This window comes from Heliangelus exortis, chromosome 2 (genome assembly GCF_036169615.1).
Source record: "Heliangelus exortis chromosome 2, bHelExo1.hap1, whole genome shotgun sequence".
In the NCBI taxonomy this organism is placed as follows: domain Eukaryota; kingdom Metazoa; phylum Chordata; class Aves; order Apodiformes; family Trochilidae; genus Heliangelus; species Heliangelus exortis.
In genome coordinates, this window is record NC_092423.1 from 57,257,469 (window position 1) to 57,280,181 (window position 22,713).

The 22,713-nt window shown below is 42.8% G+C and overlaps 2 protein-coding genes and 1 long non-coding RNA gene across 4 annotated transcripts in view; 2 read left to right on the top strand and 1 right to left on the bottom strand.

Annotated features, from left to right (window-relative positions):
* COL15A1 (collagen type XV alpha 1 chain) overlaps window positions 1-16,890 on the top strand; it is a 113,571-nt gene extending 96,681 nt beyond the window's left edge. Inside the window, 9 exon segments of the mRNA XM_071736270.1 lie at window positions 2,307-2,408; window positions 3,817-3,952; window positions 7,868-7,932; window positions 10,624-10,752; window positions 10,904-10,963; window positions 12,261-12,320; window positions 13,242-13,427; window positions 14,605-14,720; window positions 15,020-16,890. Of these exon segments, the coding sequence (XP_071592371.1) occupies window positions 2,307-2,408; window positions 3,817-3,952; window positions 7,868-7,932; window positions 10,624-10,752; window positions 10,904-10,963; window positions 12,261-12,320; window positions 13,242-13,427; window positions 14,605-14,720; window positions 15,020-15,236 (1,071 nt within the window). The 3' untranslated portion in view covers window positions 15,237-16,890.
* A 971-nt stretch (window positions 16,891-17,861) lies between these two features.
* Window positions 17,862-21,047, bottom strand: LOC139792628 (uncharacterized). Of its 2 annotated transcripts, none has more exons than XR_011724323.1 (2): window positions 20,934-21,047; window positions 17,862-18,719 (listed from the first exon to the last, which is right to left on the bottom strand). It is a non-coding gene; the product is annotated as an uncharacterized lncRNA (long non-coding RNA). The 2 variants fall into 2 exon arrangements; XR_011724324.1 differs by having other exon boundaries at window positions 20,839-21,047.
* Window positions 21,048-21,537: 490 nt separating this feature from the next.
* Window positions 21,538-22,713, top strand: part of TGFBR1 (transforming growth factor beta receptor 1) — a 32,930-nt gene continuing 31,754 nt past the window's right edge. The window contains exon 1 of the mRNA XM_071736259.1: window positions 21,538-21,793. Coding sequence (XP_071592360.1) covers window positions 21,715-21,793 — 79 coding nt within the window. The 5' untranslated portion in view covers window positions 21,538-21,714. The remainder of the gene's footprint in view (window positions 21,794-22,713) is intronic.

Genomic DNA, 22,713 nt, shown 5'->3' on the forward strand with positions numbered 1-22,713 from the left:
ATGGCACAGGCAGGCGTACTCTTCTCTGCATTAAAAATTGGCTGCGTAGACAGTCCCAGAGAGTTGTAGCCAACAGACTTGAATTGGGTGACCGGTCACCAGTGGTGTTCCCCAGGGCTCAGTTTTGGGACTGGTCTTGGTCAATGTCTTCATCAATGATCTAGATGAGGGGATTGAGTAAGTTTGCAGACAACACCAAGTTGGGTGGGAGTGTTGATCTGCTCAAGGGTAGGAAGACTCTGCAGAGGGACTGGGACAGGCTGGACCAGTGGGCTGAGGCCAATAATACGAGGTTTATCAAGGCCAAGTGCCAGGTCCTGCACTGTGGTCACAGCAGCTCCACACAACGCTACAGACTCAGGGGGAGTGGCTGGAAAGCTGCCAGGCAGAAGAGGAACTGGGAATGTTGGTAGACAGCCTGCTGGACATGAGCCAGCAGTGTGCCCAGGTGGCCAAAAAGGCCAATAGCATCCTGGACTGTATCAGGAACAGTGTGGCCAGGAGGAGATGGGGAATGATCATATTCATGTACTCAACACTGGTGAGGGCACAGCTTGAGTGCTGTGTCCAGTTCTGGACCCTTCACTACAAGAAGGACATTGAGCTGCTGGAGCGAGTTCAGAGAAGGGGAACTGAGCTGGTGAAGGGTCTGGAGAACAAGTCCTGTGAGGAGAGGCTGAGGGAACTGGGATTGTTTAGTTTGGAGAAGAGGAGGCTGAGTGATCACTTTCCACAGCTACCTGAGAGAACAGAGTAGGGAGGTGAGTGCTGATCTCTTCTCTCAAGTAAATAATGATAGGACTCGAGGAAATGGCCTGAAGTTGCACCAGGGGTGGTTTATACTAGGTATTAGGAAGAATTTATTTACAGGGAGAGTAGTTAGGCTATGGACTGCTAATGGATTGCCCAGGAAGGTGGTGGAATCGCCACCCCTGAAAGAGTTTAAAAACTGTGTAGATATGGCACTTCAGGATATGCTCTAGCGGCACGTTCGTACAGATACTGATAAATATACTTTATTAATTGGGGGGGGGGAGGATGTTGACAGTTGGACACAGTGATCTTAGAGCTCTTTTCCAACCATGACGATTCTACGATTCTGTCTGTGAAGTGATAAAAATTCACGCAAATGTAGTATTTTAAATGTTTTCAAGTGAACAAGGCTCTTTATCTGATCTGAATGTCTGGAAAAAATTGAATCAAGTTGTTATTCAGTGATGCCACCAAAAGCACTGTCCTTGAAGGACTCCTAGTGCCACCTGGTTTCCAGATATTGTTTCTGCTTGATTGAACTGAGTGCACCTTCTTTATTCATGACATGAAGTGCCCCCATGGCAGAGCAGATATGGTTTCTTTGATCTTGCAGAGTAGTGTATGTACCTTTATAGCTTTAGCTACAAAGACCTTGTTTTTCCTCTAGTCCTTTGTCTCTGTAAAACTTCATGCCTTAGAGAATGCATCATGTTTACTGGGAAAATAAAAAGAACAAGTCAGGGGAGTACCTATGCATAGCCATGGCTACTGTCTTTCTGCAAGTACCTGCCATTCTTGCTTTGCCCTTTCCCTCTTCTATTCACATATTTATTTCTCAGAAAAGTGAAAAAAGCGCACACAAAAAAATGTTAAAGGTAAAAACAAACACTAGACAAACAGAAGGAAATCATGTGAGGAAGAACATACGACTGCTGTGGCTCATTTTGCACAGAGAAATAATGACTAGTATTTAAAGGCTACTTTTTACTTATCGCTCTGTTCCCCAAACCAACTGATATTGAACAGTGAAAGACAGGAGAAGAGATGCAGCTCAAAGTGTATGCAATTCTGTGTGCCCCTGTTATTCTGGTACACACCCCAGTCCTCCTCTTCTACCCTATTCACAGCAATCCTCACTTTGCCATAAATGTTTAAATATGTGTCCATTACATGTCATCCTTTGCTTTTTCCTTGATGAAGGACAAAAGCTTTTGTGCTTTCTGTAGCTTTTGCTTTGCCATCAGCTACAGCACAAGGTTTTGCTGGGTAGTGTAGCAGCAAACAGTATTAGAAGCACTTTTTCTGCCTCCAGAATCTTTTTCTTGCCTCCACTTAATCCCACCTTCCCTAACCCCAGCCCTGTTAGAGCCTTGCAGACTCAACTGAAAAATCATTCTCCTTTTCATTCCACATCACTGAAGAAGGACGTGATGCCAAAAAGATTTTATGCATGTGTCTTTTTTTATTGGAAATTTCATGTAACTTTAAAATACCAGTGAATACAGTTCTGATTGCACTTCAAATCAATGTTTTAAAATATATTCTCTTTAAAGGGTGAAAAAGGAGACACTGGTGTAAAAGGAGAAAAAGGAGAACCAAATGGAGGTTTTTTCCTGACAGGACCACCTGGACTGCCGGGAAAACCAGGATTAGTTGTAAGTCACACAGGTTGTAGAACTGAAATATTTGTGGGTACCCATTGTTTTAATTTAGAATGCACTAAAAAGAGACAATCATTAAGATAATGCTTAAAACTATGTTAAAACTCATGGCCTAGCCATTTGGTGAATATGAGAGTTGCATTAGGCATAAATATGGACACTTCACTGTTGTGCACAGAATTAATTTGCTATGAAAAACAGATGTAATGTTATACTTGGCTGTCTAATGCAACTACATTAGTATGTAGGTTCATGCTATTAAGAGCATTACAAATCAAGGAAGTATATATAACATGATGCTATTACTTTATAAACTAAAGCAGGCTATGTAAAGTTAGACAGTTTGACAGAGGCTGATTTGAAAACTATTTGCAATTTAAAGAACTAATCTTGTTTTCTATTCCAGTAATCCAAAAAAATGAAAAGACCAGTGTGTACCCATCTGGATCATTCTTATAAAATTCAGTCTAATCTCTCCCTGGTTGTTTTGTTTGGTTTGGTTTGTTTTTTTTTTATCTTCTGGTGTTGCCACCACATCTGCTTCGGAATCAAATCCATTGATTCTTTGGAAACCAGTTTATCTCTGGGGTCTGGCAAAAAAATATGTGCATTGCATTACTTTATTGTTATGTTCTGTGCCAAGGAGCATGAATGGGTATGTCACTGCTGAGAATGAAGTATAAGATTAGCAAGCTTACCTTCCAAAAATCCACCTGCTATTCCACACTGCTGAGAACCAACTCCCTGTTTAGAAACTGTTGGACTGGTAGGAAGGAGCTGGATGGCAACAGCTGAGGCAGATCAGAGATTGAGATCGTCTAGTCCAGGGTCCATGTATGCAGTTCAGCTGAGCACAGGGAGTGCAAGCCCTCTTAATTAAAGTTGAACACAGTGCAAAACTGGAAAAGTGGATAGTTGGAATCTTTGTAATCCAGAAGACTGGCAGATGAAAAGCTTAAGTGATATAAACTTACATTTGATCACAAGAGGGAAGGAGAACACAATACACATCAAGAGACATACAGCCGCCTAGACACACTTTTTGTTGAAGCTTTCCACCATGTGCCCTCAGACAAATTCTTACAAGCACAGTGAAGCCAGTAGTCTCAGCATGAGAAGAGTTGAGGTCTGAAACTCTGAGAGTAGTATCGAGTTTTGCATGTATCAAGAATAGACGTGAGAACTTTCAGAAAAATTCTGGACCTTGGTCAATTGGTAAATATAAAAGTATATGGCAAAAAAAAATCATTTTCCATTAGTATCTATGCCTCCTTGAAGAAAGCTACATACAGACTCAAGTTTAAAGAGTGATGTTGTGTCAGGCCTTCAGAAAATATTGGAGGTGAAGATGCTGCAGCTGTGGAATTGATATGTTCAAATAAACACTTTTTATCACTGATAGGGACCAAAAGGAGATTCAGTTGTTGGACCTAGAGGACTTCCAGGGCTACCTGGCCTACCTGGCTTACCAGGTTATGGAAGAATTGGACTTCCTGGCCCACCAGGCCCACCAGGACCCCCTGCAATATGTTGCTCAGGTGAGAGGGTGTGACTTTGCTTTTCACTGTATATATGAGTGCACAGACATGTGCCTACAATCCCACACATTGGCACTTCCTTTACATGTATGTTCTCCCATCTGGCCACCCAATTTGCACACTTGAATCAGGTTGCTCCTCCCTCATGCCCTCTACTGATTTCTCCCTGGGGGGTGGAGGTGGAACTGAGATCACAAAAGTGACAATTTGTCTGCTAACAGTTTTCACTGACTTTTGCCATGGGAGTGTTATTGCATGAAAACTTTCACTGTGGCTGTGACTGGGGGGACTTCTACATAACTGAGGCAAAATCTACAAGATTTGGTTAACCTTGGGAAGATGTAAATGTGGGCCAAATTGCTCTTCCCATGGTAAATGCATTTAAATCCTACTGCCAGCCACTCACAAATGGTGCTCCCCAGGGCTCAGTTTTGTAGTCAGTTCTCTGTAATACCATTGTCAATGACCTGGACACGGAGGTAGTACACCCTCAGTAAGATTGCAGATGACACAAGCTGGGAGGAAGTGTTGGTCTACTTGAGGGTAGAAAGGCTCTACCTAAAGGACCTGGACAGGCTGGATCAATGGGCTGGGGCCAACTGTATGAGATTCAACAAAGTCAAGTGTTGGGCCACAACAACCCCAGGCAATACCACAGGCTCAGGGAAAAGTGGCTGGGAACCTGTCAGGCATTGAAGAATCTGGGGGTGTTGGTTGACACCCAGCTGAATATGAGCCAGCAGTGTGCCCAGGTGGCCAAGAAGGACAATGGCATCCTGGCTTGTACCAGAAATAATGTGGACAGCGGGACCAGGGAAGTGATTGTGCCCCTGTATTCAGCACTGGTGAGGCTGCACTTGGAATACTGTGTTCAGTTCTGGGCCCCTCACTACAAGAAGGACATTGAGCTGCTGGAGCATGTCCAAAGAAGAGCAACAAAGCTGTTGAAGGGTCTGGAGCACAGGTCTTATAAGGGGTGGCTGAGAGAACTGGGGGTTTTTAGTTTGGAAAAAGGAGGCTGAGGGGAGATCTTATTGCTCTCTAGAACTACCTGAAAGGAGGTTGTATTGAGGTGAGTGTTGGTTTCTTTTACCCAGGAAGAGTGGTAGGAAAGGATATTATCCTCAAGTTGTGCCAAGCAAGGTTTAGATTAGATGTTAGGGAAAAAAATCTTTACTGAAAAGATTGTTAAGCATTGGAAAAGGCTACCCAGGGAAATGATGGAGTCACCATCCTTGGAGGTATTTAAGAGACATGTAGATATGGCACTTAAGGGCATGGCTTAGTGGTGGACTTGGCAGTGTTAGGTTAATGGTTGGACTTGATGATCTTGGTTTTTTCCAACCTAAATGATTGTGGTTGATAATTCTCTGACATAAAGACACTACCCACAGCCAAGTTTAGGTCTAGAATGAAACTGCTGGAGAACTGCTTCTAAAAACTAGTTGCTATGTAAATGCTGAATAGAAACAAAACTTTTAATGGGTGAGTTATTCTGTCTTTAATAAGTTTTAACTTACTGGATCAGAAAAAGAGTAGAACATGCCACAGTCACATTAGAGGAGGAACTTTTCCAGTAAGATGGCTCTAGATCTTCAGGTGGATAATCACAAACTTGTATCAAAGAGAATACATGACCAAGTGTCACAATTCAAGACACTTGTGCTATTGACTCCTCTTGGGTCACAGGTCTGCTAGTGGCAAGTCTCATACCATTAATGTGCAGCCCTTAGACTAGGTTCTGGTGACTGGGGTGCTGTGCTCCTCTGACATTACTTGACAGGTCTGTCTGAGTCAGCAACTCTGATTCCTCCCTCTGTGAACAGTGACCAGCAGTGGAATCCAGTCAGGTAAAACCAGAGCAAGGCATTCTTTTAACTACTAACACAATGGCAATCATTCACTGAATAGAGATGTTACAATGCAAATCAGTCCTATCTAATCTTTGGGCAATTCTATCTTATGCAGATCTCCATTTCTGAGAACCAATGATCAGACCGGTACCTCGACTATGCTAGTATGGGGAGCAGACCTCTCTGTCTCAGATTTGTTCTCTCCAGGTATTTCTTGAACCTGGATAGACGGGTTTATACAGCTGCCTAAAGACAAGCTGAGACATCTAATAATGATCCATAAATATTCTATAACTGAGTGTCTATCAATCATAAGGGTTCATCTTCTGAAGAGAGAAGAAATCCTTAATATGTTCAGCAGTGGACCATAGGCCTGTACCTGAATTAGCCCTTGATCACCATAATATGGACAGATCCTCAGCACCAGTAACGTTCATAAAGGCCTTCAGGCCTTTTACTGTGTAATTTATACTAAGCACTTCTGAATATTAGCTAAAAGACTTAGACAAAGCAAATTACTTTTAGTACTCCATACCCATACTTCAACTTAGCTTCTCTGCCATTAGTTTTCATCATCCTCCAACACATTAATTCTCTTTACTTTGTAAGAAGCTTCTTCAGCCAGCACACTGATGGTTGTCCATTTGACTAAATGTTATGAACACAGATGTTTATTTCCTATCTTCAAGGCCCAGTTATATTTGTTAAAGTTCTGCTTATAGTAATATAAGGCTCACATCCAGTATGCTGGCAAAGAGGAACGCCTTATCTGCAGACAAATAGCCCTTCTGAGACAGAATACTTCTGAGAACTGGCCCCCTTCCCCTTGCCGTGAAGGAACTGCTCTGGAGGATACTCGTAAATGCTTCAGAACATACATTTTCCAATTTGTAAAAGTTGAGTTCAAGGTTCCTCCAAGTTTCACAAAAAACAAACATTTCTGAACACTAGAACTTACATAATTGGTGTTTAACTGAACCTTCCTAATTCAAAAATTGCAGAACAAAAAGCAAACTCTGGAATGCAGCAGTGCTCTCAAGGCTAGTCTTTAGTGCCTCTTCAGTGATTCAAACTAACTGTATTTTAAACATCTTACAATCCTTTATTCAGACTATCAAACTACTTCAGAGTGCAAAAATACAATAAAAGAGAAGATAGTCAATACTTTGCTGCATGTATTTGTGTGTGTGGGCAGAATCTATAGCTCCACTTTTACTGTTAGTTACTGTGATCCTGATTCCTTTGAAAATTATGAAAGCAGAAGGTATGGTCCTTTAATTTATCTTCTGTTACTTTCCTTCAGTCAATTTAGTTGCTGTATCCAGTAAGCTGTGGATGAGAGGACTTGGGTTACTGTGGGGAGAGCTACCATACATGCTCAGCAGAATTTGTCCAAAGGGCAGTTTCAGAGTATATTCCTACATTCCTCCATTTCTCCTCCACTTTTGTGGAGGACAGTAATTCTGCCCAGATTTGGAATTATAGCACTAGTTGCGTAGTGAGGAGCAGCTGAGCACCTTTTGCTACCCAGCAAGGTAGGAACTGGGGAGCGGTTAGAAACTGAATCTTGTAGTTCTTTGTGTATGTTTCATGCTCCAGATTCCCCAGCATGCTAGGACATGTTAGACTTCCTTTCTGTTCCTAATCAGATTTCTTACTTAACCTTATATATTCTCTACCAGCAGTATACTACTCTACTCTCCTGGCTATCCCTGGACCTATTTTGTTGTCCTCCACTTTGCATTTCTCTTTCCCTTTTTTTCAACGATCCACAACAAACTGCAATCTGTTGACCTTACCTTCCCAAATAACAGAGAAAAGACTTTCACTGTTGCTTTAAAAAAATCCTTAGGTTCATTTTCTGTACTTGGATTGAACACAGATATTCAGAAGTTGAATATGTATGGTCTATGGCTATTTAAACTTCCCACTACTCCTAGACACTACCACTTTCCTTATGTCACTCGTTATGTCACTTTACTTCCCTTTTGTCACTCATCTTCTCTTTAAAAAAAAAAAAAAAATTAATTTCAACATGTATTGTATGCTTGTTTTATTTTAGTAGCTCCAATGCCTGGGCCACCAGGTCCTCCTGGAGAGCCAGGTTCACCTGCAACAAGGAATCTGGTAAGACACAAAATAAGCAAGTTTGCCATTGAAACCTTGCTTCAGATCTTTTGATGGCCATTGGGAACTCTGAGAGAGAAGGGAAAGCTCTGTCTTGTGGGTTTTTTTTATTAGAATGTTTTCTGTTTTTTTGAACCTCTGAATTTTTCAGCAGCATATTTATATATATATCTGGGAAAACTGATATGCAGAGAAGTCTCTCCATTGTCCTATTACTAACATGTCAAAAAAGGAGATGATGGCTTCACTAAGGGTGCATCTTGCCTGACAAATCTGGTGGCCTTCTGTGACCAGGTTACAGCATTGATGGATAAGGGAAGAGTAACTGATGTCATCTACCTGGACTTGTGCAAAGTGTTTGACACTATCCCACATGGCACCCTTATCTCTAAATTGGAGAAAAATGGATTTAATGGATAGACCACTTGGTGGATAAGGAATTGACTGGATGGTTGCACTCAAAGATTTGTGGTCAACATCTCAGTGTCCAAATGATGAGTGGCATTTCTCAGGGTTCAGTATTGGAACAGTCACTGTTTAACATCTTTGTCAGTGACACGGACAGAGGAATTCAGTGCACCCCCAGCAAGTTTGCTGATGACACCAAGTTGTGAGCTATGGCCAACACACTGGAGGAAAGAGATGTGATTTAAAGAGACCATGACAGGCTCAAGAGCTGGGTCCATGCAGCCCACAAAGCTCTACAAGGACAAGAGCAAGGTCCTGCAGTTGGGTCAGAGCAATCCCAAGCACAAATACAGGTTGAGCGGAGAACAGTTCTGAGGATAGGACTCAGGGTATTAGTCGATGAGAAGCTCAAATGTGCCAGTCATGTGAGCTTGCAGCCCAGAAAGCCAACCATATCTTGGAGTATATCAAAAGAAGGGTGGCCAGCAGCTCAAGGGAGGTGATTCTCCCCCGCTTCTATCCCCTCATGAGAGCCCACCTGGAGTACTGTGTCCAGTTTTGGACTCCTCAACATAAGAGTGACATGGAGCTGTTGGAATGAATCCAGAGGAGGGCCATGAAAATGATCAGAGGGCTGGAGCACCTCTCCAATGAAGACAGGCTGAGAGACTTGGGACTGTCCAGCCTGGAGTAGTGAAAGCTCTGGAAAAAGACCTTGTAGTGACCTTACAATACCTGAAGAGGGCCCACCAGGAAGCTCTGGTGAGCCTTTTAACAGGGGCACGTAGTGATAAGATGAAAGGTAAATGCGTGATTCATAAAGTATTAATATGCCTTCTGACACTGAAGATATGAGCAGTCTACACAAATGCACACAGAATGGGAAACAAAAGGATGAGCTGTAAGCTTTTGTGCATCAGGATACCTGTGATGTTCTTGCCATCACAGAAACACGGTGTGAGTCTCATGACTGGAGTGCTGCAGTGGATGGCTACAAGCTCTTCAGAAAGGCTAGGAAAGGATGGAGAGGCAGTGGGATGGGTCCGTATGTTAGGGAGTGTTTTGATTGTATAGAGCTCAACAATTGTGTTAATAAGGTTAATTGTAATAGATGACGATGGGGGGGAAGGCCAATAAGGCAAACATCCTCTTGGGAGTCTGTTATAGACCACCCAACCAGGATACAGAGGCTGATGAAATAATTCTACAAGCCACTGGTGGAAGTATCACAATTGGTAGCCACTGTTCTAGGGAGAGACTTCAACTTACCAGACAGCTGCTGGAAATCCAACACAGCAGAGAGGAAGCAGCCTAGGATGTTCCTGGAGTGTGTAGATAATTACTTCCTGGCAGGGCTGTTAAGTGAGCCTGCAGGGAAGTTGCCTCCCTAGGCTTGCTGTTTACAGAGGACTGGTGGGAGATTTGGTGTTTGGAGGCCATCAGTGGTCTAACACTGGAACAGCCTACCCAGGGAAGTCGTGGAGTCACTGTCCCTGGAGGTATTTAAAAGATGTGTAGATATGGGACTTGAGGACATGGTTTAATTGGCTGGTGGTGTTGGGTTGATGGTTGGATTTGATGGTCTTAGAGGTCCTTTCCGAATTCAATGATTCTATGATTCTATAAAGAAATTACACTGAAGTGTCAAGAAATAACACTCTCAAAAAACTTGCTCCCAATTTTACACAACCTGTAATTATTTAACAGATTATAGAAGCAACCCATCTTAGAAGGAACTGTGTTCTTACCTTCAGGTCACAAGGACAGAGGTAGTAAGTCCAATGTCCATAGCTGAGAAATATCCATTCATAGATCCTCATGATCTATAGAAGAGAAATACAAAAAATACTTGCTGTGTAAACTACTGACATCTGTAAACAAAACAAAAGGAATGGAAGAAAACATCCTTGAAGAAATGAGATCACAACACTACCAAAACATACCAGAAGCAAGTGTGTAATATTTATAAACCTTATCAAATCCCTTCTGAAGTCTGCCATTTTGATCCAGGACACTCAACTGTAGAGATGTAATGATCTTCACTCTGTGAAAAATTAACTAGTGCTGTAATTCTATTATAATCCACAAAATGATGGCATGACAAAGTAGTAAGATATTTATGGCATTGAAGCTTTTTGTATGAAATTACATAAAACTGACCTTGAGTATTTTTGTGGAAGAAACCTTGGCATTTATGTATTCAAATGAGACTTGAGTTAACAATTGAACTTGCAAAATGTTTTGTATATCTGATAAAGCATGTTTCATTTTCCTGCTTGACAGGTTACAACACTAAAAAACATTGAGGAAATGTTGGAAAAAGTTCATTTTTTAGCAGAAGGTACGCTAATCTATCTGAGTGAAACCAGTGAGATTTTTATGCGTGTTCGAAATGGATGGAAAAAATTGCAGGTACTGTAGCACTGCTTCCAACTTCTGTACTCAAAGTGGTGTTGTTGCAGATATTGTTTACAAAGGTGGAGAAGTATGAGTACAAAGATTCCATTTTTTTAGTTCAGAAGCTCCTGGTGATACTGTTTTGTTTTCTCTGGGGATTTTGCAGCTTGGTGAGCTAATTCCTGTCCCTGCTGACAGCCTTTCTCCTCCAGCTGTGTCAAGCCATGTAAGTACAAAATATTGGACCGTGAAAAATTTAGTCGAGATACACAAAACAGGTTATACACTTGGCAGAATTTTCAGGCAGATTTCCGCACAACATAATTTTCCACTGGTACTTCTCAGTTCACAATAAGCATAAGGTTTCAAATTGGCTGACACAGGCCAGTCATCTGTTTCCACCATCTGAGACTCCAGACACTATAGAGACAAGGCAGCATCTACAAAAACAGGACAGAGCATGCTGCCTACTAAAATAAACAAACAAATAATATCAGTATTCTGTTTAAAAACATTGAAGTTGGTCATATCAAGCCCTGGTCCCCTTCCAGGAAGTTCATAAAGTGTTTCTGAAAAGTAGGTTTTCTTTAAAATATTATAGCCCTGTATTCAGGCTACATCATCATTGCCTGCATGTAGCTTATTCTAAGAGTCTGTTCTAAAGCCTCAATTGTTAGTTTGTACCTGACCCTATTCTGCAAGTTACTGTGCCAATCTGCATGTGAACATGATGTCTCTTCCAAATCATAGCAGCAGTATGAAAACCAAGAAGTGGCTAAAGTGACAGAGAACAGTCTTGTTGATGACAGGTTAATTGATCTGATTGCTGAGATAATGAAAGGGCGAGAGAGTACTAGAAATGAGCTGCAAGAAGGAAGATGGCCAGAAAGAAATACAATATTCGAGCAGATCAGAGAGAAGTGCAGTTAACACAGTGAGAAATATCTAGACCTCATGTCATAAGAAATTGCCTGCAGCCTCCAGCAGACGCTACTTGTGTTTCCCAACTGGTACAGTGAGTGACTTGTCACTCATGCTTACAATAACTAGAGAAAATTTTGTTTTTCCTGAGACAGCTGTGAAAACCTTCATCCTTCTGATCTCTACATGCCAGTTGCTAGGAGAGGGAATTAGCAAGGTCTTGAGAAACATTCCCACCCACCAAATTTCCAGTATCTCCATTATCCTTTCAGTTTTAATTTTTCTGAACTGGTCTTCTGTGGCCCCCAAGAGCAGAATGATTCCATGCAGTACTCTAGGTGCAATCTGGTGGTGGCAGAGTCAATGAGTATAGCAAAACAACACTTGCCAGGACAGCTTTCAACCATGAATTTCTGTGACACACCAAGATGGTGTTATATAGATAAGCTATTCTGGCTACAGGGTTTGGGTTTATTTTTCAGAGGCAGCACAGTTTCAGATTCTCCAGTATTCAACATGTGCTTTAGTTAGAAAATTATTGTCTAAAATTCTGACCCAAGTAACATGTTCAACATGTCTGTTTGCATGTGTTAAAATAACAGGGATTTCAGTCTCTTCCAGCACCAAGTCCAATATCAAATATGATCCATGGAAAACCAGCAGTAAGTATGAGATCTGTATTGCAACTTCATAGCTGTAGTTTGAAATGCAACACTTTGCATACTGAGGGAGATTTGTGATATTTCCTCTTCACATTCATGGGATTTATTTTAAGAATTTACGAATACACTTCTTGAACTGGTTTAGACATCTCACAGATAATTTAAATTTTTTTTCTTCCAGATCTATTTTCATCATCCTAGCCCCTTTCCCATCTCAAAGAAAAAACCCAAAATCCTTATTCTAAGTTAAAAATACCTTTTCATTTAGTGATTGCACCTGCAACAGAGAGTAATTCTTAATAGTGTTATAAGCAAATACTTATTAGAATATTTTCTATCTTCATGTCACTGCTTGTTTGAGATAGATACTTCAGAATGTATGCCTTCATTAAAAATGCTTTAAAATATTCAGACAAAGAAAGCAAGGTAACAGAGCTATAAAAAAAAAAAAAAAAAAAAAAAAAAAAAAAAAAAAAAAAAAAAACAAAATCCAAAAAATGTGGATTAGTTCTTGTATCTGTACGGTTTGATGTAAGCATGCTACTCCTTGTATTCGATAACAGTTAAATTTTATATCCTTACTCCTTATTTCCATGATGTAGGATTTGGGATTTTGCTTTGTTATAACTCCAAGACTTCTGTTCAAAAATATTAGCTGCTCTTAGAAGAATTTTTATTTTTTAGGAGTACATAATCTTCATGGTTTCCTTAAAGTTCAAAGATAAATAGGTATTTCTTCTGACTCTGATAGCTTTAAGAAATGTAATGTTATGGCAGCAAATGACTTTCATACCTGATATGGAAGGTTCTAGTTCTTGTGCTGACAGGAGGAAGGGCAGTCTAGTTTGTCTTCAGTAGAATACCTTCCTAGTGTTATAAAATGTAAAGTAGCTTTGCTTTTTTTTTTTTTTTTTCCTTCAGCTGCATCTGGTGGCTTTAAACTGGCCATTTTCCGGTGACATGCGAGCAGATTTTGAGTGTTTCCAACAGGCCCAACAAGCAGGATTGAGATCTACCTATAGAGCCTTCCTCTCATCACATTTGCAAGATTTGGCCACAGTTGTCAGAAAAACAGACAGACACCATTTACCAATAGTCAATCTTAAGGTAAAAATAAATGCTTAGTACTTGTTATATTAAGATATGCTGTAGGTGCCCCAAACTCTTGGAAAGTGGCAAAAGCATTAAGTTTCAATTCATAGTGCAGTATATAAAGAAGCAGCTTTGCTTCATATTTTGGAGTAGGGTTCAAGAAACAAAAATGTTTTAAAGTAGAAAATTACAGCTTGTCTCACATTTCCTTTGCATTTTCAAGGGCTGCCTTTTTCAAGATCCTAAAAAGCTAATGATAGAAATAAAGCTACAAGAATAACCTACTTTGAGGAAACTGCTGACAAAGCATCAGTATGATGTTCAGCTTTCTGTCTATTTTTTGTATCAGCAGAGAAAGTGAATCCTTATTTCTCAAAGGTAGTGGTTGTGTTCTTCCTTCAGTATAGTAGGATAAAATGTCTTTTTCTCATCTCTAAAGATAAAAGAAAATTCTGTGCTTAGGAGTGATGCTGGATTTACCCCAATAAAATCAAGAGGAGAATCTAGTGCATGACTCTCACATAAGTCTCACATGAGTCTCCCCATTTTATGTTCTCACATAAACAGATACTAAAACTGAGGGAAAAAACCCCACATCTCTGTAGCTTTTGCTGACTCCCAGAACAAGCAGCCAAAGAAACCTATAGAAATAACACATGATGCTTCAAACGTGCTTGAATGGGTGCTACTCTGAAGTACATACAAATACAGGACCTCAGAGACAAATTTTTAAAGACAATGATGTTTCAACTTTGACTGGAAAAACTCAAAAGCTGCTTGGGCAGCCTAACTAAAAGCTTTTGCCTTGAATATTTGTAACACTTTGCACAATAAACTGTGATTTCAACAGTTGTTCCAATATGAATTATCTGTATTATTTCTCTGTAGCAACAGTAGTTGTAGGCAATTTTCGAACATCTTAGACTGTTTGAAGGAAAAGGATAGAGGAGATGATCAAGCTGAATATTTGGAGTGATAACAGGAAAGATGCAACTGTGATGCAAAAGTGTGGATCAGTGACCATTTGGCATAGAAATGATCGGTTTGTGCAGGAGCATCATGCAGAAACTAATGTGAAAGCTGGAATCACAAGTAATCTTCAATGCAGGAAGGATTTTAGTTAAGTCTATAAAAGTCATGTATACCATGGATTTGGGGTTTATTTGTAAAATTTGCTTTCAAATTTTAACAGGGAGAAATACTTTTTAATAACTGGGAATCTGTATTTAATGGAAATGGTGGACAATTCAACATTCATGTTCCAATCTACTCCTTCGATGGGAGGAACATCATGAGTGATCCATCTTGGTGGGTATACATTATCATTTAGAAGTTTTGTAAAACTTACGTTTATTTTTATCCATATCTTAGGCTACTAGAAATGTGATTAAAATCTCTCCCTTTCCTTATGCCATGTTTCTTCTCCATTTCTGACAGCCTAATGGGATATCAGGTTGTGTTCTCCTTTATGTGTTCTCCTTTCTATCTTCATCTTTCCCTACCCACTGTCTGCTTCAAGAAGAAAAGCAGAAATGTCACCACAGGTAGAAGTTGAATAAAGCAAAATACTGTCTTTCAGGAAATAACTTCTTAACATTACCTTTCAGGCCTCAAAAAGTAATATGGCATGGTTCAACTGCAAATGGGATCCGACTGGTTAACAGCTACTGTGAAGCCTGGCACACAGACAGTGTGGGAGCTATGGGACAAGCATCACCACTGAAGACAGGGAAAATTCTTGATCAGAAAGTATACAGCTGCAGTAATCTGTTTATTGTTCTCTGTATTGAAAACAGCTTTGTATTTGATCCCCTAGGAAAATAATTCACCTGTTGCACATAGGAATGTTCCCTTTTATGACAGAAAAAGCTGACACTGAAATTTCATTTCTAATTAATGTAAATATTTTAAATTTTGTAATTGCACATTTCAGGAAAAATAGCTGAAGGGACATACCTCAACACAAACTGCATTTCAGTTAGGGGGAACATCCAGTGCACATGCACCTATCTTAAAGCCCTTCTTTCCTCTTGAACCCTATGTGGTTCCAAGTTTGCCAACAATTAACTCACAGCTGCTTATCTTTTTGGCTGAGCTGAAGATCACTTAAGAGCACAAGTCAATTGTAGTCTATGAGGAAGATCCAGTAGTTTGTCTCATAAGTATGACCTGCAAGGCTGCTGCTTCTTCAGTTGAGAAGCTGCATGCTCTGTTCTCTTCTTTTCACTTGAAAAAATACCCAAGGCACTATTAACGTATATGTGTATATACAGCCCCTGAACAATTAATGGGAGAGTGTTAAATCCTACAGGGTGAGTGTTACATCCTACAGGGCTGGAATATTTTTTTTAAAAAAAGCTTTAAAAACGAAGGTGCCCAGCTCCTGTCAGTTTCAGTGGAAAATGAGTATTTAACTCCTGTAAGTTTGAACAGATCCCAGCCCGGTGCTTATACGTAAACTTAGCAGGCTCCACATCTTACTTCATCTTTTTTCTTTGTAGCTTTTAGGCATAGGGTTTTATGCAGGAGTGAATTTTACCTAGAAAAAATCTGATCCTTCTTTTGGTGCTATTATTACCAGGAAACCTGGAGCAATGTTAACAGAAAACATCCTGGTTTATTGGTAGAACTGTGCAAAGTAAATGCAGACAAATGAATCATCTGACTTTATTTATTTCATTGCATATTAGAGGGAGTAATTTCCTGTTGTGGCAGACTGCTGAATGAATTATGTATGTCATCATTTCTTTAAAATAGGTTCTAGACATTGTTATCCCACTAAGTTACACGTAAAGTGATTGACGTTTTTGTGAATTTACCCTTCTGGTATTCACATAATTAAAGATTTGTAAATATAAAATAGCAGCAATTATAGGAATGATCAGTAAATGCAAATAATTTCCGTAAACAGTATCACTGTAATATCTGAAATATTTTGCTTATAAATTTCTACTGCATACTTTAAACAACATATTTACTTATATTTTATCAGGCAGCAACCATGGAGGTCAAACTCCACATTACCATTTTTAAAAATTTAATCTAGAGTCTGTGTTTGGAAACACGTGTTCATTTGCTTACCATTACAGCATTAATTACTGGATAGCTACCCTGAAAAGACAAAAACAAATCACACTTACTATAACAAACAGATATATAACATAATATTGTGAAATTCAGCTTTATTTTTCCAATTTAATATAAAAGCTTACTTCCCAGGGTCAGATGAATTGTATCTTGTTTTTTTCTTGGAAAAGTTGTAACTCCATTGTCACAACATGGTAAGGAGACAAAAGCAGTTTATATTACATTTTATGTATGCATAACAATTCACTGCATCCATAGGCTGTTTCCTTAAAATGCAAGATTTATTTAATTGACATAGTTGGAAGAGTTGTATAAGTACTGTGGTGTTTCACTCTGAGACACAGAAGGGTCAAGGGAAAAAATAAAGTGCTTTCACATGCTTCCAGAAGAAGCCATCTACCTTTAATTCTTTAATTGTTGGCAGACCCTCAGATAGGCCAAGTCATGGCTAGTGGGGTTTGTGCTTCCAGCCAGTCATCACCATCAGTTCTTGCTCTTCCACTCCTGAGACAGAGCCAGCAGCTGGGGAGTTGGCTGTCTCTTGCCTAGGACTGCAGTGACAAGAGATGGGGAGAGGATGGGATGCTTTGTGAAGAGGGGAGGAGAAAAATCTAAAAAAAATATGCAGCTTTTGGGAGATGCTGAACTAGTGTTTAAGTCAGGACCAGCAAAAAAGGTCCAGAATATTCTTCATGCCCATCCCTTCACAGGGCTAAACCTCTCTGTATCCTGAATAGCTGCTAGAGCTTAGCAGGGAACTGAAATGGCTCAGCATCATCAATGGCATGTTAAAGAACTCTCAGTAGTTGCTTCCCACCTCTAACATTAAGCTACAGGTTACAGGACTTTATTGCACACCCTTCAACCTAATACAGAGCATGAACCATCCATCATCTGGACTGCTGTGGTGCTGAGTTCACATGCTGTACTCACACAGCAGCAAGGGAGATAGCTGATGTCATGAGAGATCTGTTAGAAAGATGAGGTTTCTCTTGGAAAAAACATTTTTTGTCATTTTAACCAGAGCCAGAGAGGCTCTTTATGCTTCCTAATATAACTGAAAAGAAACAGTAATGTTAATGGAGGATGTGACAGAGAAAAAAATGGCCCAGTACTTAAAAAATCAATTAACTCTCCCTATCAAAGCCGAACACTTTTTTCAGCATGATTTCAACACAAAGGTCAGCTGTGCATCAGGAAGAACATTTGCTAATTCAGGTAAGGATCTATGTATAAAGCAAATGAATCACCAAAATGAGCATTGCTGAAAGGAATGACTGCATTAGAAACCAATGCAGCAGTCTAAATGAATGACATCAGAGTATCAGTCAAATAAGATTCTTACACCTTTAAGAGGAAGACTTTGGTTGAAAACATCCATTTATTTTGAAGCTCTGCTGCACTTTTAGGCAGAAGTTAACACACTGCAGATACAGAGCAGATAAAAATCTTACAAACCATCTTATAGAACAGAACTAGTTGATGTATAAGATACATCAGTTACACATTTCAGCTATTGGAATGAGTATTTCTAGAAGCCAAACTGATAGATTTGGGTTTGTATCATAAAGGTTAGGGGTACCTATACTGGTACTTGGGGTTGTTCTTACCCAGATGCAAGACTTTACACTTGCCCTTCTTGTAATACATAAAATTTCTCCCTGCCCAACTCTCCAGCCTGTATAGGTCCCTCTGAATGGCAGCACAGCCTTCTGGGTTGTCCTTCTTTGGCAGGGGGGTTGGATTGGGTGATCTCCAGAGGTCCATTTCATCCCTTACCATCTATGATTCTGATTCATATGTGCAGGAAACAAGCTCAGAAGCTGATTAGTAGAGTACAAGCTGTAATGAAACACTGAGTTCGAGGGGTTTGACAGCAGCAACACCAGACTGTCATCGTTTAGGTCTGATAACTGCAGCGGACAACCCTGTAATGTATCCACAAACCTATTAGGTGCATAATAAGGAGAGTGTTAGCTGAAGGATCAAGCAGCTGCAGACTGATACAGTGTATTCCTGGGCTGCACAGTTCACAACCTGGAGAAGTGATCCTGGTGTTCCACAGACAGTGAGTTAAAAGCAAAAAGGCTTTCATACGTCTTAATTTTCAAATGGTCTTCTATTAATGGAGATGATTAACTGGGTTTTGAATAACTAAAATCTCACTGCAAATAGTTTTTGACACATTGATGAGGCAAACCAGGCAATCACAGAATCATTCTGAATAGAAAAGACTCGTAAGATCATCATGTTCAACCAAGGCCAGTACCAAACCATGTCCTGAAGCACCTCTACACATCTTTTAAATACTTCCAGGGATGGTGATTCAACCACCTCCCTGGACAGCCTGTTCCAGTGTTTCAGTGAAGAAGTTTCTTCTAATATCCATCTCACCATATTCTGGCAAAACTTGAGATAATTTCGTTTTGTTCTATTACTTGTTACTAGGGAGAAGAGTCCAAACCTCACCTCACTACAAGCTCCTTTCAGGTAGTTGTAGAGAGCAACAACATCTCCCCTCAGTCTCCTTTTCTCCAGAATAAACAACCCCAGCCACTCTTTGTAAGACTTGTGCTCTAGATCCTCCAGGAGCTTCACTGCCTTCCTTTGAACATGCTCCAGCACCTTGATGTCCTCATAGTGAGGGGCCCAAAACTGAGCACAGTACTCAAGGTGTGGCCTCACCAGTGCTCACCAGGGGGACATTTACTCCCCTAATCCTCCAGGCCACACTATTGCTGACACAATCAGGAAGCTGTTGGCTCTCTTGGCCACCTGGGCACACCGCTGGTTCATATTCAGCCAGCTACTGATCACCACCTCTATGTCCTTTTCCACCAGGAAGATTTTCAGACACATTTCACCAAGCCTGCAGCACTGCCTGGAGTTGTTGTGGCTCAGTTGCAGGGTCTGACAAGTGGCCTTGTTGAATCTCACACAATTTACCTTGGCCCATTAAACCCGTTCAGGTCCCTCTGCAAAGCCTGTCTATCCTCAGGCAGATCAACACACCCTCTCAGCTTAGTGTCATCTGCAAACTTACTGAGGGTGCATTCGATTCTCTCATCCAGATCATTGACAAAGATACTAAACATGAGTGGCTCCAGTACTGAGCTCTGGGAAGATGCTTAAAAAGCTTATAAAATTAGTAATTCTATTTTAGAAAGCAGTGACTTCAAAATACGTTTTCTTTTGCTTGTCTCTGATTTAGCAAGATCTATCTTTGCTGAACTTTCTGATTTGTGTGCTTATATAAATTGCACACACTTTGATCCTTTTTGTCTTGGTTTGGGTAAAACTGCCAGGGAAAACTGAGTGAGAATTGAAACCTAGAGTTTCAGTGCTCTATATTAATTTTAAAAATGCCTTGGGATTTGAGCAACTTTAAGGGTGGCAGAGGATTTAAGCAATTTTAAGTGTTTCAGTATTTTTTTAGTGTTAGTGTATTAAGAAATACTTAAAGGGCTTATCCTCAAGTAACACACTAAGTATTTCTTAAATCTAGCAAGTGTTGCTTATATATTCAGGGTTGCTGCCCTGAACACTATGAACTGGAAAGTAAGCAGCTGGCAAGAGACAGTAAATGTTGCTTGAAAGAGTGACTGCAGTGAAAAAGCACCTGTGACCCGTTTGACTTGTCCTGTAACAGAAGGGTCACACATCAAGCAAAAGTGATAAAAGCAGTATAAAAGCAGATACCAAACGTGAGGGACTCTGAACTTTTTCGGGATTTGGACACAACAGCCAGGTAATGAAGCCAAAACTGGGGGACTGTGGACGGGGCGGGGGGGAGTGGATTCCCAGAGCAAGCTGGTAACTGGTTGGAGAGTGGCTACCCGACCCTAAGAGGGAAGAAGAGCGAGCGCCTTTCCTCCTTCCCCGCCATCTCTGGAAAAGATAATCAAGCTGTGGATAAAACTAACAATCTCAGTCACGGTAATTTTCTTCATAGGGTGGATCCTAGTTGCCACTGGTTGCAAGATTAACCAGAACCTCAGTCAGCTACTAGAACTGTGAAAATTCGCTTCCGATTGCAAAATAATCCCTCCCGTTACGAACAGGTAACGTGCAGACTGTGTAATCAGACGGGAGCTGCACACCGGGACCAGCGCGGTTGTTTCTGGCCCGGCACTAAAACTCGGAGGCTCTACCCTGTAGCACCCCGTGCTGCGGGAAGACGCATCCTTCACTCCCGAATTACGAAGCAGGATGCAGGACTAGCTCTAACAAGTACGCCAGCTCCAATGTTAGCAGTGAATAAGCTGTCAGGAGTGTTGTGTGTCAACCCAAGCGAGAAGCACCGCAGGGCTCTGCATGCTTCTGCGGGTCCGCCTTTCACCCGCGCTGTCTCCGGAGAGGGGCAATTCCTCAGCTGCTGCGGGTTTTTCTCTCTCCAGACAACCTGAGTGCCGCCCAATCCCTCCCATAACTCACTCCAGAGGCAGCGCTCTCACCGCGGCCCCGCACCTCACAGCCAGCGAGTCGAGGAAGCCAGGAGTGCCGGACGGGCCAGCGCAGCGCCTCAGCCGCACGTTTGGGTGGTCCCCCCCCATCCCATCACCCCTTGTTTCGGAGAGAAGTTACGGTGCCTCCGGCAACGCAGAGGCTGCGTTCGCAGGACCGGTACCCGCCACCGATCGGCGCCCACCGACCCGCGGTGCCCGGGCCCTGCCCTCAGCCACCGGCCTAGCGACGCCGCCGGTGCCCCACCAATCACAGCCTCGCCTCGCCAATCACAAGCCTCGCCTCGCCAATCACAAGCCTCGCCCCTCCATTCACAGCCTCGCCTCGCCAATCACAAGCCTCGCCCCGCCATTCACAGCCTCGCCTCGCCAATCACAAGCCTCGCTCCGCCAATCAATCACAGCTTCGCCCCGCCCCTCAGCCGTGCCGCTTGTGCCCTGCAGGCGCCTTGTTCCCCTCTCCGCAGCTGCCGGGGGGGCGGGCCTGTGGGGCGGGGGCAGGGGTAAGAGTGGGGCGGGATCGGAGCCGGAGGACCGGCCAATCCGTCGGAGCTGCTGCGTCAGTTACTTTGGCAGCCGGGGAGAGCTGGGGAGGCGCTGGCAGCGGGAGCGTCTCTCCCTGTCTGTCGCGGGCGGGAGAGGGGAGGGGCGGGGAGGGGATCGGGGTCGTGAGGCGGAATCCTGGTGCGCGGGCGAGCGGGCGGGCGGGCGCGCGCGCGCCCGCCCTGGCTCTGCGGTGTCGGGTCGGGACCATGGTGGTAGCGGCCACTCGGCGGCCCTGGGCCCTCCTGTGTCTGGTGATGGCCGCGCTGCGCTTCCCTGGGGCGGCCGGTGAGTGCACGCGTGTCTAGGGGAAGAAGGGGAGGGAGGGGAGCGGGCGAGGTGGTGCTTGGGGCGGGGGGAGGAGAGCGACAGGGAGCTGCGAGTCCCCTCCGGTTTCTTTCAACAACATGGCGGAGGGGTTGGCTGGGGCGGAGTCGCCTTCCTTCTCCCCCCCCCTCCCCCCCATCCTCCGGTGTCCGAGCCTGGTGGAGCCGGGGGACTGACCGTCCCTTTGTTGTCCGAGCGCGGCAGCGGCTTCGCGGGAGGGGCTGGGGCGTGGGGCAGATGGGGTGCGGCCGGGCGAGGAGGGGCAGGGGCGGGCGGCTGGCGGCTCCCGGGAGGGGGTGGTGGGCGCCGAACCCGCGGCGGCCTGCTCCCGGCTTGCCCCCTGGGCGCAGCGCCTCGCGTGGCGTCTGCCCGGGGTAACTTTCCTCCGCCCTCAGCCCTGTGAGCTCGCCAGCTCCTCTCCCCGTGGGCTGGAACTCGGTCTGGCCCTTCCTGTGCGGGTACGGTGGCCGTGGCCCGTGACGGCAACTTGGTTATCAGGGCGCTGAGCGGCCTCTACAAACAGTTCCGCGGGGGAGGAGAGGCAAGCGCCGCCGGCTAGTGTGTAGATACGTGTTGAATGTTTCACGTAGCTAAGATAAAAAGAGTCCCCTCAACTCCCATGTCGGATGCTTTTAACATTTTACGCGCCGCTTTGTGGCGTCCTGGCAGTGTCTGTTCTGAAAGTTAGTGTGGTGATTTCGGTAGGTGACCTTTCAGTGACAGTCAAACAGCTAATCTGTGTGCTCTGTGGTGACCAAACCCTGCGGAAAAAAGTAGTGCACAATATACAGTAAAACGGTTTGGTTCCTCCGACCTTCTTGCTCTCTTAAGCAAGAAGATGCGGTATTAGAGCTGTGCTATGTTAGAGCTAATGCATTAAA